Source organism: Pseudophryne corroboree, chromosome 8 (genome assembly GCF_028390025.1).
Source record: "Pseudophryne corroboree isolate aPseCor3 chromosome 8, aPseCor3.hap2, whole genome shotgun sequence".
Taxonomy (NCBI): domain Eukaryota; kingdom Metazoa; phylum Chordata; class Amphibia; order Anura; family Myobatrachidae; genus Pseudophryne; species Pseudophryne corroboree.
The window spans coordinates 290436180-290457083 of NC_086451.1; the positions used below are offsets into that span (position 1 = coordinate 290436180).

The 20904-nt window shown below is 47.8% G+C and overlaps 1 protein-coding gene across 5 annotated transcripts in view; it reads right to left on the bottom strand.

Moving 5' to 3' along the window:
* The window catches only part of ACSL4 (acyl-CoA synthetase long chain family member 4), a 293951-nt gene that overhangs the window by 34879 nt on the left and 238168 nt on the right, over nucleotides 1–20904 (bottom strand). For all 5 annotated transcript variants that reach the window (XM_063937299.1, XM_063937298.1, XM_063937301.1 and 2 more), the window contains exons 9-12: nucleotides 16758–16829; nucleotides 15572–15711; nucleotides 3070–3242; nucleotides 1425–1499 (exon numbers count right to left, since the gene is read on the bottom strand). In XM_063937299.1, the coding sequence (XP_063793369.1) occupies nucleotides 1425–1499; nucleotides 3070–3242; nucleotides 15572–15711; nucleotides 16758–16829 (460 nt within the window). The remainder of the gene's footprint in view (nucleotides 1–1424; nucleotides 1500–3069; nucleotides 3243–15571; nucleotides 15712–16757; nucleotides 16830–20904) is intronic.

Sequence of the window (20904 nt, forward strand, 5' to 3'; positions counted from 1 at the left end):
TTAACCTAACACCCTCCTGATATCTACACCCACACAGCCCTGCCTGTGCCAAGACTGCACTTAGACCAAACTCATCCTAAGCATGACTTTCCTGCCTTTTCTAGTTACCTAGGTGCCCTAATCTCAAGACTACACCATAACAGCGAGGCCCCAGCTGTCTGGATCTATTCCACCCTCACCCTCTTCATTTCTTTCGTCTTCTAACCAGATAGATCGAAAATAAATACTACACAAAATAAACAAATATTAACATTACATTCTTCTTTATGAAAGACATACAAAATATGCAAAAATAATATTTGGGAACTCCGTAACACCAAATTATTTGTATTTTTCCATTCATGGAGCACAGAACTCATTATTAGCTTTATGACAGCAGAGGAATGATGGCACCAGTTACTCACCACTTTGATAGATTAGGAAAATCTGGGGGACTGTAAACTGGACAAGTCACATGTCACGTGTATATTAAGTGGCTGACACGCACATCAAGAGACATGTAGCAAAAGTGTGCATGGTACTACTGCATGTATCTCTCCCCTGATAACAGATTACAAAATACACCCACCTCCCTACATCTTACATAGGCTTTCTGTATTCTCCCTTTGTCACATATACTCAAGTCCTCACCTTCCCGTACACGGATCTGGTCTTCCCAGCACTTCCCACCACTGTAGAATCATGTGAGAAAGAACTCCAGAACCCCCTATTCTCCTAGGCGTGTACACTCATCTGTCCCTATATATTACTGAAGACTCTCATTGCTACCAATTTACACAGAACAAAAGAATACAATAGACCTCATTTATCAACTCTGGGCCTATTCAGTAAGGATTGCAAATGCAAAGCTGCTCGCAGCAGCTGTGCAATTGCAGTCCTTAGCAATGCAAATGCAGGAGGCGGTGCATACCACCTCCTCATGCATTTAGGATCGCGACCATCGGTTGCGATGTTCATCTGTGACGACAGGCTGAGTAAGCTTAAGCTTGCTCAGCCTTGCAGTCACTGTGCAGCTTACGAGGCCAAGGTAACTGCATCTCGCGTTGCAGTCCTTGGCACAGCACTCCCGGAAAACGGAGACGACAAACACCCAGTTTCCCAAACACCGGCAGCACGCGCCTGTCAATCAGACATAGGCATTCACATATCTGTGCCGCGATCACAGGACCCGTTCTGCATATACACAGAAAGGACTCAAACATCGGGGAAATGCAATAAGGATCACATCAGCGATCCTCACTGAATTAGCTCCACTGAACCAAACTATATTTTATTGTTTAAATTCAACTACATAAATTGCAGATTGGTAGCTACAGTTCAGTACACATTTTGTACCTTCATGCAGAGTTAGTAAATGAACCGCAAGAGTAAAAAAACACAGCTCTATTTACAAGACACCATAACATTAACCAGAAGTGGCCTACCTTCCAACCAGTCTCGCAGTTTAATTTCACAGCAGGTAAGAGGAGCACCCACTCTGCCAGTGCTGTAATCACATACTGAAGAGAAAAGAAAAAAGTTTATCAAATCTGAACATGCCAGAGAATATAAATGACGTGAACTGCATGCATGCATGTAGACGGAATACAGCAACCTGAAGGGTAGCACCCATTATTAAATACAAATATGCAGAGAAAATAGGCTGAGTTTACCTCCTCCCCGTAGCAGCTATGCGAACCAGGAGTATGCGACGCCACTTAGGAGGTGATGGAGCTGCAGCGCTGAAGTGTCACCCTGACATACAGCGCTGACAGCCCAGAGAAGAAATCTTCATAGAAAAAGCTTTTAAAGGGCTGCCCAGTGCAGCCCTCCTGTTAGGTGACCTGCTGCTGCAGGCACCAACTCGAAAATGAGCTCTCAGTGCCTGGAGGTGGAGTTATAGAGGAGGCCCCAATGCATCCTGGGACAGCCTAAAGATTTAGCCTGTTGGTGCTTCTGGATCAAGATCCACTCAACACCCCGGTGTTTCCCTGTTGATACCAATGTACCCTGCTGCAGAAAATGACATTACTTAAAGCATTTTCACCCAATAACTTTTTTGTCACTGTTACTTTGTGGTCCATGTGGATACTGCACAAAAATCAGTATCTCTCTTGCTGAACATATTTATAGGGCGTGATTAGGGATGGGAATCAAATAATGTTTTACCGGAACCATTGATGGATTGATTCTGATGGCTATCCCTCGAATGGTAATGAAGCAATGCTAAATCAATGCTCAATGTATTTGAAGGGGGTAGGGGGTAAGCAGGCAGACAGGCTCATTTGAATGGCTCCTGCTCCTAGCCGCCAAGTCTGTATGTACAGGAAATATGTGCACCCTTCAGTTAAGCCTACTGATTAAACTGACCATTACAACTAGCTTCATATAACTAGAATTAATGTTTGCAACACAGGAGCAAAATAGCTCATGCGTTAAGTGTTTGACTATGATGTATGAGGTTGGGAGTTGGAGTCCTCCACTGAGCACTGAGTGTTTTAAATACAGGGTGCTTTAACTGAGTGACAAGGTACACATGAATTACATTGTAACTTATAGCTCACAAGATCAGAGTTTAAATATGTTTGGTCTTCAAATCCCTTGCTTGAGTGTTAAGTAGCTAGTTCACGTCTAACTAGTAAAAACACTGTTTAAAATGGGGAACAATCAGTGTTCCCGAATTAGTGTTTAGGAGTAAACTATTTTCTTGACCAACACTAAAAACATCGGTATTACCAATGTTTTCTTTTGATGTTTCATCCCTAGGAGAGATGCTTCCAACACAGACTGCTATGCTTGTGTAGAAAAAAAACTTAATTGCTTTCATTTGAATTCTAAATTATAGTGAATGTAAACAACATAAAAGCTTACATTACTACTGTGCAGTCAAGACAAATAGTTTGATTTATATATTCGAGAAAGATTAAAACTACTGCCTGCGGCATTTGTTAACTGCTAGTAGCAGGAAGTGAAGTATTATTGTTGTATATTTTTCTGTAACCAAATTTAGTAGTAGGAAGCGGTTACTAATCATTAAACAAAGCATTGTTACCCAAGTCTTACTGGCAGTGCCTACAGAGGCGTATTCACCTTCAGTGATAGTACCAGCTCCGCATGTTTCTGTTAATCCATAACCTTGGCCGACGGGACAGCAGAAACAGATATTCATAAATCTCTGGGTCTGTGGAGATAAAGGAGCACCGCCACACAGCATCATGCGCACATTCCCTCCTAATAAAGCTTTTACTTTTTTGAACAGTATCCTGAAAGGAAAAACACAATGAAACAATGAATTGGGAGTCAGATATGGATTGTACATGCTGCAGTTCAAACAATAAAAATAGGATTTTAATAACCTACTGGTAAATCCTTTTCTCGTAGTCCGTAGAGGATACTGGGGATCCATTTAGTACCATGGGGTATAGATGGGTCCACTAGGAGCCAAGGGCACTTTAAGAGTTTGATAGTGTGGGCTGGCTCCTCCCCCTATGCCCCTCCTACCAGACTCAGTCTAAGAAACTGTGCCCGAGGAGACGGACATACTTTGAGAGAAGGATAAAAGGATAGTGGTGAGATTCCGAACCAGCACACACAAACAAGAGAAAAGCTATGCTAACCGAACTTGAAACAGGAACAGCAACAGCTGAACAAACCAGAATACTTAACCAAGTAACAGTGTAGGAAGAACGAAGCACTGGGCGGGAGCCCAGTATCCTCTACGGACTATGGCCCTCATTCCGAGTTGTTCGCTCACTAGCCGCTTTTCGCAGCAGTGCACACGCTAAGCCGCCGCCCTCTGGGAGTGAATCTTAGCTTAGCAGAATTGCGAACGAAAGATTCGCAAAATTGCGAATAGAAATTTCTAAGCAGTTTCTGCGTAGCTCGAGACTTACTCTGCCACTGCGATCAGTTCAGTGAGTTGCGTTCCTGGTTTGACGTCACAAACACACCCAGCGTTCGCCCAGGCACTCCCCCGTTTCTCCAGCCACATCCAGCGTTTTTTCACACACCCCCATAAAACGTTCAGTTTCCGCCCAGAAACACCCACTTCCTGTCAATCACACTCCGATCACCAGAACGAAGAAAAAATAAGAATTTACTTACCGATAATTCTATTTCTCGGAGTCCGTAGTGGATGCTGGGGTTCCTGAAAGGACCATGGGGAATAGCGGCTCCGCAGGAGACAGGGCACAAAAAGTAAAGCTTTTCCAGATCAGGTGGTGTGCACTGGCTCCTCCCCCTATGACCCTCCTCCAGACTCCAGTTAGGTACTGTGCCCGGACGAGCGTACACAATAAGGGAGGATTTTGAATCCCGGGTAAGACTCATACCAGCCACACCAATCACACCGTACAACTTGTGATCTAAACCCAGTTAACAGTATGATAACAGAGGAGCCTCTGAAAGATGGCTCCCTAAACAATAACCCGAATTAGTTAACAATAACTATGTACAAGTATTGCAGATAATCCGCACTTGGGATGGGCGCCCAGCATCCACTACGGACTCCGAGAAATAGAATTATCGGTAAGTAAATTCTTATTTTCTCTATCGTCCTAGTGGATGCTGGGGTTCCTGAAAGGACCATGGGGATTATACCAAAGCTCCCAAACGGGCGGGAGAGTGCGGATGACTCTGCAGCACCGAATGAGAGAACTCAAGGTCCTCCTTTGCCAGGGTATCAAATTTGTAGAATTTTACAAACGTGTTCTCCCCTGACCACGTAGCTGCTCGGCAGAGTTGTAATGCCGAGACCCCTCGGGCAGCCGCCCAAGATGAGCCCACCTTCCTTGTGGAATGGGCCTTAACAGATTTAGGCTGTGGCAGGCCTGCCACAGAATGTGCAAGTTGAATTGTGTTACAAATCCAACGAGCAATCGACTGCTTAGAAGCAGGCGCACCCAACTTGTTGGGTGCATACAGTATAAACAGCGAGTCAGATTTTCTGACTCCAGCCGTCCTTGAAATGTATATTTTTAAAGCTCTGACAACGTCCAACAACTTGGAGTCCTCCAAGTCGCTTGTAGCCGCAGGCACTACAATAGGCTGGTTCAGGTGAAACGCTGATACCACCTTAGGGAGAAAATGCGGACGCGTCCGCAGCTCTGCCCTATCCGAATGGAAAATTAAATAAGGGCTTTTATAAGATAAAGCCGCCAGTTCAGATACTCTCCTGGCGGACGCCAGGGCCAGTAACATAGTCACTTTCCATGTGAGATATTTCAAATCCACATTTTTTAGTGGTTCAAACCAATGGGATTTGAAGAAATCTAAAACTACATTTAGATCCCACGGTGCCACCGGAGGCACCACAGGAGGCTGTATATGCAGTACTCCTTTGACAAAAGTCTGGACCTCAGGAACTGAGGCCAATTCTTTTTGGAAGAATATTGACAGGGCCGAAATTTGAACCTTAATAGATCCCAATTTGAGACCCATAGACAATCCTGATTGCAGGAAATGTAGGAAACGACCCAGTTGAAATTCCTCCGTCGGAGCACTCCGATCCTCGCACCACGCAACATATTTCCGCCAAATGCGGTGATAATGCTTCGCGGTGACTTCCTTTCTTGCCTTAATCAAGGTAGGAATGACTTCTTCTGGAATGCCTTTTCCTTTTAGGATCTGGCGTTCAACCGCCATGCCGTCAAACGCAGCCGCGGTAAGTCTTGGAATAGACACGGTCCCTGCTGAAGCAGGTCCTGTCTTAGAGGTAGAGGCCACGGATCGTCCGTGACCATCTCTTGAAGTTCCGGGTACCAAGACCTTCTTGGCCAATCCGGAGCCACTAGTATCGTTCTTACTCCGCTTTGCCGTATGATTCTCAATACCTTTGGTATGAGAGGCAGAGGAGGAAACACATACACCGACTGGTACACCCAAGGTGTTACCAGCGCGTCCACAGCTATTGCCTGCGGATCTCTTGACCTGGCGCAATACCTGTTTTTTTTGTTGAGGCGAGACGCCATCATGTCCACCATTGGTCTTTCCCAACGGTTTATTAGCATGTGGAAAACTTCTGGATGAAGTCCCCACTCTCCCGGGTGAAGATCGTGTCTGCTGAGGAAGTCTGCTTCCCAGTTGTCCACTCCCGTGATGAACACTGCTGACAGCGCTATCACGTGATTCTCCGCCCAGCGAAGGATCCTGGCAGCTTCTGCCATTGCACTCCTGCTTCTTGTGCCGCCCTGTCTGTTTACATGGGCGACTGCCGTGATGTTGTCCGACTGGATCAACACCGGTCTTCCTTGAAGCAGAGGTTCCGCCTGGCTTAGAGCATTGTAGATTGCTCTTAGTTCCAGAATGTTTATGTGAAGAGACTTTTCCAGGCTCGACCACACTCCCTGGAAGTTTCTTCCTTGTGTGACTGCTCCCCAGCCTCTCAGGCTGGCGTCCGTGGTCACCAGGATCCAATCCTGTATGCCGAATCTGCGGCCCTCCAATAGATGAGCCCTCTGCAACCACCACAGAAGAGATACCCTTGTCCTTGGAGACAGGGTTATCCGCAGGTGCATCTGAAGATGCGTGCATTGATGTACAGACACCTTTCCTGGTTTTAGGAGATTCCTGACCAGGTCGGATAACTCCTTGGCTTTTTCCTCGGGAAGAAAAACCTTTTTCTGAACCGTGTCCAGAATCATCCCTAGGAACAGCAGACGAGTTGTCGGCATTAATTGGGATTTTGGAATATTCAGAATCCATCCGTGCTGCTTTAGCACCTCTTGAGATATTGCTAATCCCATCTCTAGCTGTTCTCTGGACCTTGCCCTTATTAGGAGATCGTCCAAGTATGGGATAATTAATACGCCTTTTCTTCGAAGAAGAATCATCATCTCGGCCATTACCTTTGTAAAGACCCGAGGTGCCGTGGACAAACCAAACGGCAGCGTCTGAAACTGATAGTGACAGTTTTGTACAACGAACCTGAGGTACCCCTGGTGTGAGGGGTAAATTGGAACGTGGAGATACGCATCCTTGATGTCCAAGGATACCATAAAGTCCCCTTCTTCCAGGTTCGCTATCACTGCTCTGAGTGACTCCATCTTGAACTTGAACTTCTTTATGTACAGGTTCAAGGACTTCAGATTTAGAATAGGCCTTACCGAGCCATCCGGCTTCGGTACCACAAATAGAGTGGAATAATACCCCTTCCCTTGTTGTAGAAGAGGTACCTTGACTATCACCTGCTGAGAGTACAGCTTGTGAATGGCTTCCAAAACCGTCTCCCTTTCGGAAGGGGACGTTGGTAAAGCAGACTTCAGGAAACGGCGAGGTGGATCTGTCTCTAATTCCAACCTGTACCCCTGAGATATTATCTGCAGGATCCAGGGATCTACCTGCGAGTGAGCCCACTGCGCGCTGTAATTTTTGAGACGACCTCCCACCGTCCCCGAGTCCGCTTGAGAAGCCCCAGCGTCATGCTGAGGCTTTTGTAGAAGCCGGGGAGGGCTTCTGTTCCTGGGAAGGAGCTGCCTGTTGCTGTTTCTTCCCTCGACCTCTGCCTCGTGGCAGATATGAATAGCCCTTTGCTCTCTTATTTTTAAAGGAACGAAAGGGCTGCGGTTGAAAAGTCGGTGCCTTTTTCTGTTGGGGAGTGACTTGAGGTAGAAAGGTGGATTTCCCGGCTGTAGCCGTGGCCACCAAATCTGATAGACCGACTCCAAATAACTCCTCCCCTTTATACGGCAAAACTTCCATATGCCGTTTTGAATCCGCATCGCCTGTCCACTGTCGCGTCCATAAAGCTCTTCTGGCCGAAATGGACATAGCACTTACCCGTCATGCCAGTGTGCAGATATCCCTCTGTGCATCACGCATATAAAGAAATGCATCCTTTATTTGTTCTAACGACAGTAAAATATTGTCCCTGTCCAGGGTATCAATATTTTCAATCAGGGACTCTGACCAAACTACCCCAGCACTGCACATCCAGGCAGTCGCTATAGCTGGTCGTAGTATAACACCTGCATGTGTGTATATACTTTTTTGGATATTTTCCATCCTCCTATCTGATGGATCTTTAAGTGCGGCCGTCTCAGGAGAAGGTAACGCCACTTGTTTTGATAAGCGTGTTAGCGCCTTGTCCACCCTAGGAGGTGTTTCCCAGCGCTCCCTAACCTCTGGCGGGAAAGGGTATAATGCCAATAATTTCTTTGAAATTATCAGCTTTTTATCAGGGGCAACCCACGCTTCATCACACACGTCATTTAATTCTTCTGATTCAGGAAAAACTATAGGTAGTTTTTTCACACCCCACATAATACCCTGTTTAGTGGTACCTGTAGTATCAGCTAAATGTAACGCCTCCTTCATTGCCAAAATCATATAACGTGTGGCCCTACTGGAAAATACGGTTGATTCGTCACCGTCACCACTGGAATCAGTGCCTGTGTCTGGGTCTGTGTCGACCGACTGAGGCAAAGGGCGTTTTACAGCCCCTGACGGTGTTTGAGGCGCCTGGACAGGCACTAATTGATTGTCCGGCCGCCTCATGTCGTCAAACGACTGCTTTAGCGTGTTGACACTATCCCGTAATTCCATAAATAAAGGTATCCATTCTGGTGTCGACCCCCTAGGAGGTGACATCCCCATATTTGGCAATTGCTCCGCCTCCACACCAATATCGTCCTCATACATGTCGACACACACGTACCGACACACAGCAGACACACAGGGAATGCTCTAAACGAAGACAGGACCCACTAGCCCTTTGGGGAGACAGAGGGAGAGTCTGCCAGCACACACCAAAAAGCGCTATATATGACAGGGATAGCCTTATAATAAGTGCTCCCTTATAGCTGCTTTATATATATCAAGATATTGCCATTAAATTTGCCCCCCCTCTCTGTTTTACCCTGTTTCTGTAGTGCAGTGCAGGGGAGAGACCTGGGAGCCGTCCTGACCAGCGGAGCTGTGAGAGGAAATGGCGCCGTGTGCTGAGGAGATAGGCCCCGCCCCTTTTTCGGCGGGCTCGTCTCCCGCTATTTTGTGAATACAGGCAGGGGTTAAATATCTCCATATAGCCTCTGGGGGCTATATGTGAGGTATTTTTAGCCTTTATATAGGTTTACATTTGCCTCCCAGGGCGCCCCCCCCCAGCGCCCTGCACCCTCAGTGACTGCGTGTGAAGTGTGCTGAGAGGAAAATGGCGCACAGCTGCAGTGCTGTGCGCTACCTTTAGAAGACTGCAGGAGTCTTCAGCCGCCGATTCTGGACCTCTTCTTACTTCAGCATCTGCAAGGGGGCCGGCGGCGCGGCTCCGGTGACCATCCAGGCTGTACCTGTGATCGTCCCTCTGGAGCTGATGTCCAGTAGCCAAGAAGCCAATCCATCCTGCACGCAGGTGAGTTCACTTCTTCTCCCCTCTGTCCCTCGTTGCAGTGATCCTGTTGCCAGCAGGAATCACTGTAAAATAAAAAACCTAAGCTAAACTTTCTCTAAGCAGCTCTTTATGAGAGCCACCTAGAATTGCACCCTTCTCGGCCGGGCACAAAAATCTAACTGGAGTCTGGAGGAGGGTCATAGGGGGAGGAGCCAGTGCACACCACCTGATCTGGAAAAGCTTTACTTTTTGTGCCCTGTCTCCTGCGGAGCCGCTATTCCCCATGGTCCTTTCAGGAACCCCAGCATCCACTAGGACGATAGAGAAAACCTCGTAATGCCGTGAGTAAAATACCAAACTTCTTAGCAAATTTACTTGACGCAGCCGCAGTGCGAACATTGCGCATGCGCAGTTAGCGGAAAATCGCACCGATGCGAAGGAAAATAACGAGCGAACAACTCGGAATGAGGGCCTATGAGAAAAGGATTTACCGGTAGGTTATTAAAATTCTATTTTCTCTCACGTCCTAGAGGATACTGGGAATACATTTAGTACCATGGGGAAGTACCAAAGCTCCCAAACCGGGAGGGAGAGTGCTGAGATTCCTGCAGAACTGATTGACCAAACTGAAGGCCCTCAGAGGCCAAAGTATCGAACTTGTAGAACTTTGTAAACGGGTTCGAACCTGACCAAGTAGCTGCTTGGCAGAGCTGTAAGGCCGAGACACACCGGGCAGCCGCACAAGAAGAACCCACCGACCTAGTCGAGTGGTCCTGTACAGATTTAGGAACTGCCAATCCTGCCGTGGCATAAGCATGCCGGATAGTAAGCCTGATCCAGCGCGCAATGGATTGCTTTGAAGCAGGACATCCAATCTTATTGAGATCGCAAAGAACAAACAGCGAGTTCGATTTCCTGTGACGAGCTGTTCTCTTCACATACACCCTCACTTTGAAGTACCAGAGGTGTTGGTAACAACGGGAACCACAATGGGGTGGCTGATGTGAAACACAGACACCACCTTAGGAAGAAATTGCTGACGAGTCCAGAGTTCAGCTCTGTCCTCATGGAAAAAAAAAAATAGGAGCTCATGTGACATAATGCCCCCAGCTCCGACACACGTCTTACTGATGCAAAGGCCAACAGTGTGACGGTCTTCCACGCAAGATATTTTACATCTACCTCCTGTAATGGTTCAAACCAATGTGATTGAAACTGCAGCACCAAATTGAGATCCCAAGGTGCCATGGGAAGCACAAAGGGAGGCTGGATGTGCAGAACACCTTTCAAGAACGTCTGGACCTCAGGTAGAGAAGCCAATTGTTTCTGAAAGAAAATGGAGAAGGCCCAAATCTGGACTTTTATGGAGCCCAGACGTAGACCCACATTCATACCAGACTGCAGAAAAAGCAGGACACGTCCTAGATGAAATTCTACCGCAGAATAGTTTCTGCTCTCACACCAAGAGACGTATTACTTCCAAATACAATGGTAACGTTTAGAAGTTACCCCCTTCCTGGCTTGGATCATAGTCGGGATGACCTTGTCAGGGATGCCTCTCCTGGCTAGAATCAACTTCCATGCCGTTAAACGTAACCGTGTTAAGTCTTGATAGATGAACGGGCCCTGTTGCAGAAGAACCTCGCCAAGAGGAAGAAGCCACGTATCTTTCAGGAGCAACTCCAGAAGGTCCGCGTACCAGGCCCTTCTTGGCCAGTCCGGAGCAATAAGAATTGCTTAAACCTTTTCCCTTTTTATTCTTTTCAGAATTCCTGGCATCAGCGGAAGTGGAAGGAACACGTACACCATCTGATAGACCCATGGAGTCGTCAGAGCGTCCACCACCACTGCCTTGAACAGTACTGCTTGAGCTTCTTGTTGAGACAAGAGACCATCATGTTGATTTGTGGACATCCCCATCGATGCGTCAAGCACCTGAACACCTCCGGGTGAAGGCTCCACTCCCCCGGGTGCAGATTGTGTCTGCTGCGGAAGTCTGCTTCCCAGTTGTCTACTCCCAGAATGAAGACCGCCGACAACACAGCGTGTTTTTCTGCCCACAGGAGAATTTTTGATACCTCTGACATTGCTGCTCTGCTTTTCGTTCCGCCCTGTCTGTTTATGTGCGTCACTGCAGTCACATTATCAGACTGAACCTGAATGGCACGATCGTGAAGAAGATATGAGGCCTGCCGAAGGGGCGTGGTATATAGCGCAGAGTTCCAGAATGTTGATTGGAAGGATGACTTCCTGACTTGACCATCTTCCTTAAAACTGAACCCCTGGGTGACTGCTCCCCAACCTCTGAGGCTTGCGTCTGTGGTTAGCAGAATCCAATTCTGAATCCCGAACTGTCGGCCCTCGATTAGGTGAAGAGTCTGTAGCCGCCACAGAAGGGAGATCCTGGCCTTTGGCGACAGACGGATCCTCTGGTGCATGTAAAGATGTGATCCAGACCATTTGTCCAACAGATCGAGCTGGAAGGGTCTTGCGTGAAACCTTCCACACTGAAGTGCCTCGTAAGAGGCCACCATTTTCCCCAGTAGGCGAATGCATAGATGCACCGATGTCTGGGTTAGCTTCAGGACATCCCGAACCATCGACTGGATTACCAATGCCTTTTCCATCGGAAGAAAAATGTTCTGCGACTCAGTGTCCAGTATCATTCCCAGAAATGGGAGCCTCAGAGTTGGCTCTAAGTGAGATTTCGGAAGATTTAGAATCCACCCGTGATCCAGGAGTAGTTTGGTTGTGAGACCAATGCTATCCAACAACCTTTCCCTGGACGTCCAGGTAAGGAATTATGTTCACTCCCTACTTGCGAAGGAGAAACATAATCTCTGCCATCACCTTGGTGAACACCCTCGGTGCCGGGAAAGACAAAGTGGCAGGGCCTGGAATTGGTAGTGACAGTCCTGCAGCGCAAACCGTAGATAAGCCTGGTGAGGCGGCCAGATAGGAATGTGAAGGTATGCATCTTTGATATCCAGAGACACTAGGAATTCCCCCCTCCTCCAGACCAGAGATCACCTCTCTCTGAGACTCAATCTTGAATTTGAACACTCGTAAGTACGGGTTTAACGATTTTAGATTTAAAATCGGCCTTACCGAACCGTCCGGTTTTGGTACTACAAACAAGTTGGAATAATATCCCTTGTTTTGGAGATGATGTGGAACTGGAACAATGACCTGAGTCTGTACCAGTTTTTGAATGGCATCCTGTAAGGTTATAGTTGCCTCTTGGAAACAGGTAAGCCTGATTTGAAGAATCTGTGAGGTGGGAGCTCCTGAAACTACAGTCTGTAGCCCTGGGAAATAAGATCTATGACCCAGAGATCCTGGCATGATGTTATCCAGATGTGTCTGAAAAACTTTAGTCGGGCTCCCACATGCCAGTCTTCCAGGCATCGCGGTCCACTGTCATGCTGAAGGCTTTGAGAAAGCAGAGCTAGAGCTCTGTTCCTGAGAACAGACAGCTGCTGGTTTGCGTGGCTTACCTCTAGCGCGCCTCTGGTGGCTGTTGAAGAACCTCTGGTTTTGCTCTTAAACTTGGCAGTCCGAAAGGACTGTAGATTAGGTACCGAGCAGGCCTTCCTGGCTGGGGGAGCTGCAGAAGAAGATACGTAGACTTACCCACAGTAGCTTTGGAGATCCATTTGTCTAGTTCATAGGTTCTCAAACTCGGTCCTCAGGACCCCACACAGTGCATGTTTTGCAGGTAACCCAGCAAGTGCACAGGTGTATTAATTACTCACTGACACCGTTTAAAAGGTCCGCACGTGGAGCTAATTATCTCACTTATGATTCTGTGAGGAGACCTGCAAAACATGTACTGTGTGGGGTCCTGAGGACCGAGTTTGAGAACCTGTGGTCTAGTTCATCTCTAAATAAGGCCTCTCCTGTATAGGATAGGCCTTCCATGCCTTTCCTGGAGTCCGGAGGATATGGGACAGAGTACGATTTTGCGGACAAATGGTAGGGGTCTGAGACGATGTTTTGGGGACTGAGTCTCGGTTCATAAACTCATACACAGATTGTCTTAAGTATTGTGTCTCTTTCTCATCGCAGGACAATTTAGTATAAATATGGGAGATCATTCCTTTAATAGAATCCAGCCATGCTGGTTCAGCCCTGCTAGCCTGGGAAGGTGCACTACATGGAGTACACAGTAGTGAGCCCCATGGGGAAGAGGAACACCCTGCTGTACATGAAACACACTCTTTGCCTGACATTGTAAATGTGACAGCACACACACACACACACACACACACACACACACACACACACACACACACACACACACACAGGGAAAGGTTAAGAGCACAATTAACGCACTAAGGCCCTCATTCCGAGTTGTTCGCTCGCTAGCAGATTTTAGCAGCATTGCACACGCTAGGCCGCCGCCCTCTGAGAGTGTATCTTAGCAGAATTGCGAATGAAAGATTAGCAGAATTGCGAATAGAAATTTCTTAGCAGTTTCTGAGTAGCTCGAGACTTACTCCTATACTGCGATCAGCTCAGCCCGTTTTGTTCCTGGTTTGACGTCACAAACGCCCTGCGTTCGGCCAGCCACTCCCCCGTTTCTCCAGACACTCCCGCGTTTTATTCTGGCACGCCTGCGTTTTTCCGCACACTCCCAGAAAACAGTCAGTTTCCGCCCAGAAACACCCACTTCCTGTCACTCACACTCCGATCACTTCAACGATGGAAATTCTTCGTTCGGACGTGAGTAAATCTACTAAGTTTTGTGCTAAAATACTTAGCGCATGCGCGCTGCGTACCATGCGCATTTTTGCCTTAAATGCTCCGTTGCGAAAATCGGCAACGAGCGAGCAACTCGGAATGACCCCCTAAGAGCCCTTCCAGGGAGACACAGAGGTATTACTGAGCCAGCACACCGCGCCCTTATCGCAAATGTCACGCTTAGTCGGGTCGCAGACTTAGTACCCAGATTGGGGACTGAGGGGGACATTTACTAAGCAGTGATAAGAGCGGAGAAGTGAGCAAGTGGAGAAGTGCCCATGGCAACCAATCAGCACTGAAGTAACATCTATAATTTGCATACTATAAAATTATACAGAGCTGCTAATTGGTTGATGGGGAAACTTCTCCACTGGTTCACTTCTCCGATCTTATCACTGCTTAGTAAATGTCCCCCTGAGTACACTATTAATCGATCCCCCCTTGCTATGACCCCCTTGTACCACTGAGGTAATCTAGAGTCACTCCGGAGGAGCTGCGCATCCCTGTCAGTCAGCGTCTGTGTTCACTGCAGAGAGAAAATGGCGCTGTTGAGCTGCTGTATCCGCTCATAGTGAAGCCCCGCCCTTTCAATGGCGCACGGTCTTCTCACTTTTTTATACCGGCTGAGGTACTTTAGTGCTTAAAATGGAGACCTAACCGGTTTAAGTCTGTGTTTGCCAGTGTGGGTACTGTGTACAGTGTACTGAGACTCAATCGCCCCCTCAGAAGCTGTGCGTCTGCACTGTGTACTGAGTCTGGAGATGCAGTCCGCCCCGGTTAGAAGCTGTGCGTCTCCGTACCGCCATAATGGCCGGCGACCCGCTAACCGGGACGCCGGCTTAGTACTCCCCAATCTTCACTCTTCGGGCTCTGTTAGGGGTGGCGGTGTGGTGCGGGAATGTACGCTCGCCGTGGTGGGGCTTGCGAATAGGTCCCCCAGGAGCTAGTGTTCTGTCAGCTGGGAATGGGACCATTAACCCTTCAAGAGGTTGGGCCGTTCCACTCCCTAAGTCCGACGAAGCAGGCAGGCTGGTGCCATCCAGTCCTGCCTGAAAATAACAAACAGAAAAAAATAATACAGAACACTCTTCAGGAGCTTCTATAAGCGTGACCGGCTCCTCCGGGCACATTTTCTAAACTAAGTCTGGTAGGAGGGGTATAGAGGGAGGGGCCAGCCCACACTATCAAATTCTTAAAGTGCCCATGGCTCCTAGAGGACCAGTCTATACCACATGGTACTAAATGGATCCCCAGTATCCTCTAGGACGTAAGAGAAATGCCAATTTCTGTTTGAAGAATCTAATTGGCTGATTAGTCACATACCAATTACAGTTATCAATTTAATAAAAACCTGATTTAATCACAATTTTAGAAGAAAACCTTGTGATAAGGCTGTACTGTAAAAACCACAAGACAGACAAGATCATAAAGCCAAAATATGTCCATCTTTTAAAAAAAAAATCCTTAATGGAGGTGTGGGGTGCAAGCTGCAACACAATCCAATTTGCACATAACAATGTTGCTTACATATTGCATAATGGAGCGTCATATCCCTTCTTTATCTGCTCCAGCTTGTAATCATAGCCCAGCTTAAACAATGTTCTCTGTAAAACATTCATTTCTTGCACTTTGCTCATGACATTCTTATAAATGCGATCCATGATTTCCTAAAAGAGAACAGTAACTTATAAGAGCAATAGATGAGTTTGCAGAATGTGTCATATGCAAGACACATTAAATGACCATGAACCATCAATGTCTGGTTAATGCACATATGAGTAGAGATGTAGGAGACAGGTACACTGTGGTTGCAAGGAGTGCGGCTTATGCGATACCAATTCTTACCCAATTTACCCCATATTTCAAATATCCACTCCCTTAAGGTGGGTACACACTTATACAGTCAGCAGCTGATTGGGGTAAACTCTACCTATGACCCCCTGTCAGCTAAAGGACCACCTGATTCCGCAGAAGCCTGTACACACTGTGCCATGGGGGGTATGCAATTAGCTCAGTTTTTTCGCCTAGTCGAAAAAAATCGGAACTAATAGAGCCACCATATTCATTTGCGGGTAATTTCGCCTGTTTTTTAATAATTTTTTGCCCATGCCGTTTCACCTTTGTTTTGTAGGTGAATCTGCAGTGGTGAAAATGTCCCCAAAAATCGGCGAAAACCGTTTGCAGTTTCGCCAAAACACGTGGATCGGGAGTGAATTCACTGATCCACGCGTTTTTCACCAGTGACGGCATTTTTCACCTAGGTGAAAATCCGGCCCTGCTATTGCATAGGGCGAATCTCCATTCGGCCTAAAAATAGCGAAAGCTCAGTTTTTTGACCTAGGCGAAAAAACGGAGCTAATTGCATGCCCCCCATAGCACAGTGTGTACAGGCTTCTACGGAATCAGGTGGTCCTTTAAAATTAAACTGTACACAGGATTCCGCCACCCAATCCTGGCTGTTGCAGGAGCGTTGAAAGTCATTTACTGGCCAACGCTCCTGCATTGGCACTGCGTACACACCTATACAATCGCTGGCCGTTTCTTTTGATATCGGGAGAACGTGCTGACAATTGTATAGGTGTGCACCCACCGTAATATCACAAACGGTCACGGTTCACTTATTTTATCAGTCTGCGGTTCAGGACAGTGGCTCAGTGGTTACCAGAAAACCACTATGTAGGTGTTTCTGCATTGACAAACAAAACACACTTACAGGTACGGCAGCCATCAGGGTGGGCTTCAGAACTGCACAATCACCTTTGCTTCCCTTCTTAATTTTACTGGACTGCAGAGACAAAGGAAAAATAACCATCAAAACTGAAAACTCCATGTGACTGGCTCAAAGCAGTTTAATAGTATTTTGCACTTGCCAGAATCATTTAAAAATGTGTCTCGGTCCATCATTCCATCTACCAACATTTCATATGGTCACAGAAAATAAAAACAACAACAACAACAACAACAACAACAACAACAACAACAACAACAACAGAGATAAGGCATCTGTGTCGTGCACTTAAGGGGGGTACTCACGGAGCGATATTCTAAGCAATCTGACCAGATTGCTTAGAATTTGAGCATTATCGCTCCGTGTGTACCCCCTACAGCGATAGCGATGCGCAGCCCCACGCATCGCTATCGCTGGTGCTAGATTGGCCTGCCGTGCCCCCCCCCCGTCTCCGCCCACACGCTCAGCACAGATCGCGCTGTGCTGAGCGGCGGGAGATATGTGTGCTAAGCGGTTCGCTCAGCACACATCTCTCCCGCATCAGCCCGTCTATATGGTCCTTTACATTTAACATATAAGGGCAATTCCAAAGTAACGGATGTAACTCTCAGAGACAATGTTTGTGATAAACATCTGGGTTGCTTCAAATTTAAAATGCACATAAAGAAGCAAATTTTACCCCAATTGTATCTACCACTGGTGAATAAAAAATAAGAATTTACTCACCGGTAATTCTATTTCTCGTAGTCCGTAGTGGATGCTGGGAACTCCGTAAGGACCATGGGGAATAGACGGGCTCCGCAGGAGACTGGGCACTCTAAAAGAAAGATTAGGTACTATCTGGTGTGCACTGGCTCCTCCCTCTGTGCCCCTCCTCCAGACCTCAGTTAAGGAAACTGTGCCCGGAAGAGCTGACACAACAAGGAAAGGATTTGGAATCCAGGGTAAGACTCATACCAGCCACACCAATCACACTGTACAACTTGTGATAACCATACCCAGTTAACAGTATGAACAACAACTGAGCCTTAGTAACAGATGGCTCATAACAATAACCCTTTAGTTAAGCAATAACTATATACATATATTGCAGAGAGTCCGCACTTGGGACGGGCGCCCAGCATCCACTACGGACTACGAGAAATAGAATTACCGGTGAGTAAATTCTTATTTTCTCTGACGTCCTAGTGGATGCTGGGAACTCCGTAAGGACCATGGGGATTATACCAAAGCTCCCAAACGGGCGGGAGAGTGCGGATGACTCTGCAGCACCGAATGAGCAAAGGCAAGGTCCTCCTCAGCCAGGGTATCAAACTTGTAGAACTTAGCAAATGTGTTTGAACCCGACCAAGTAGCAGCTCGGCAAAGCTGTAAAGCCGAGACCCCTCGGGCAGCCGCCCAAGAAGAGCCCACCTTCCGTGTGGAATGGTCTTTTACCAATTTAGGATGCGGTAACCCTGCCGCAGAACGAGCTTGCTGAATCGTGTTACAGATCCAGCGCGCAATAGTTTGCTTTGAAGCCGGAGCACCCAGTTTGTTGGGTGCATGCAGGATAAACAGCGAGTCAGTTTTCCTGACTCCAGACATCCTGGCTACATAGATTTTCAAAGCCCTGACTACGTCCAGCAACTTGGAAGCCTCCAAGACCCGAGTAGCCGCAGGCACCACAATAGGTTGGTTCAAATGAAACGCTGATACCACCTTTGGGAGAAATTGGGGACGAGTCCTCAATTCTGCCCTGTCCATATGGAAGATCAGATACGGGCTTTTACATGACAAAGCCGCCAATTCTGACACACGCCTAGTTGAAGCCAAGGCCAACAGCATGACCACCTTCCACGTGAGATACTTTAGCTCCACGGTCTTAAGTGGCTCAAACCCGTGTGATTTCAGGAAATCCAACACAACGTTAAGATCCCAAGGTGCCACTGGAGGCACAAAAGGGGGCTGAATATGCAGCACTCCCTTAACAAACGTCTGAACTTCAGGCAGTGAAGCCAGTTCTTTTTTTAAAGAAAATAGATAGGGGCGAAATCTGGACCTTTATGGATCCTAATTTTAGGCCCATAGTCACTCCTGACTGTAGGAAGTGCAGGAATCGACCCAGCTGGAATTCCTCTGTAGGGGCCTTCCTGGCCTCACACCAAGCAACATATTTTCGCCATATACGGTGATAATGTTTTGCTGTCACGTCTTTCCTAGCCTTTATCAGCGTAGGAATAACTTCATCCGGAATGCCCTTTTCCGCTAGGATCTGGCGTTCAACCGCCATGCCGTCAAACGCAGCCGCGGTAAGTCTTGGAACAGACAGGGCCCCTGCTGTAACAGGTCCTGTCTGAGAGGCAGAGGCCATGGGTCCTCTGAGATCATTTCTTGTAGTTCAGGGTACCAAGTTCTTCTTGGCCAATCCGGAACAATGAGTATAGTTCTTACTCCTCTCTTTCTTACTATCCTCAGTACCTTGGGTATGAGAGGAAGAGGAGGGAACACATAAACCGACTGGTACACCCACGGTGTCACTAGTGCGTCCACAGCTATCGCCTGAGGGTCCCGTGACCTGGCGCAATATTTTTTTAGCTTTTTGTTGAGGCGGGACGCCATCATGTCCACCTGTGGCAGTTCCCAACGATTTACAATCTGTGTGAAGACTTCTTGATGAAGTCCCCACTCTCCCGGGTGGAGGTCGTGCCTGCTGAGGAAGTCTGCTTCCCAGTTGTCCACTCCCGGAATGAACACTGCTGACAGTGCTAGCACGTGATTCTCCGCCCATCCAAGAATCCTTGTGGCTTCTGCCATCGCCATCCTGCTTCTTGTGCCGCCCTGGCGGTTTACATGGGCGACCGCCGTGATGTTGTCTGACTGAATCAGCACTGGTTGGTTTTGAAGCAGGGGCTCTGCTTGACTCAGGGCGTTGTAAATGGCCCTTAGTTCCAGTTTATTTTATGTGTAGTGAAGTCTCCTGACTTGACCACTGTCCTTGGAAGTTCCTTCCCTGAGTGACTGCCCCCCATCCTCGGAGGCTTGCATCCGTGGTCACCAGGACCCAGTCCTGTATGCCGAATCTGCGGCCCTCGAGAAGATGCGCACTCTGCAGCCACCACAGCAGAGACACCCTGGCCCTTGGGGACAGGGTGATCAACCGATGCATCTGCAGAGATGCGATCCGGACCATTTGTCTAACAGATCCCACTGAAAGATCCTTGCATGGAACCTGCCGAAGGGAATTGCTTCGTAAGAAGCCACCATCTTTCCCAGGACTCGCGTGCAGTGATGCACCGACACCTGTTTTGGTCTCAGGAGCTCCCTGACCAGAGATGACAATTCCTGGGCCTTCTCCACCGGGAGAAACACCTTCTTCTGTTCTGTGTCCAGAATCATGCCCAGGAAAAGCAGACGCGTCGCAGGAATCAGCTGAGACTTTGGGATATTCAGAATCCAGCCGTGCTGTTGCAACACTTCCCGAGAGAGTGCTACGCTGACCAACAACTGCTCTCTGGACCTCGCCTTTATAAGGAGATCGTCCAAGTACGGGATAATTATAACTCCCTTCTTCCGAAGGAGTATCATCATTTCGGCCATTACCTTGGTAAATACTCTCGGTGCCATGGACAGACCAAACGGCAACGTCTGGAATTGGTAATGACAATCCTGTACCACAAACCTGAGGTACTCCTGGTGAGGTGGGTAAATGGGGACATGCAAGTAAGTATCCTTGATGTCCAGAGACACCATAAAATCCCCCTCTTCCAGGCTTGCAATAACCGCCCTGAGCGATTCCATTTTGAACTTGAACTTCCTTATATAAGTGTTCAAGGATTTTAAATTCAGAATGGGTCTCACCGAACCGTCTGGTTTCGGTACCACAAACATTGTGGAATAGTAACCCCGTCCCTGTTGAAGGAGGGGAACCTTGATTATCACCTGCTGGAGGTACAGCTTGTGAATTGCCGCCAGTACTACCTCCCTTTCCCTGGGAGCAGCTGGCAAGGCTGATTTGAGGTAACGGCGAGGGGGAGTCGCCTCGAACTCCAGCTTGTATCCCAGAGATACAATTTGTACAGCCCAGAGATCCACTTGTGAGCGAACCCACTGGTTGCTGAAGTTTCGGAGACGCGCCCCCACCGCACCCGGC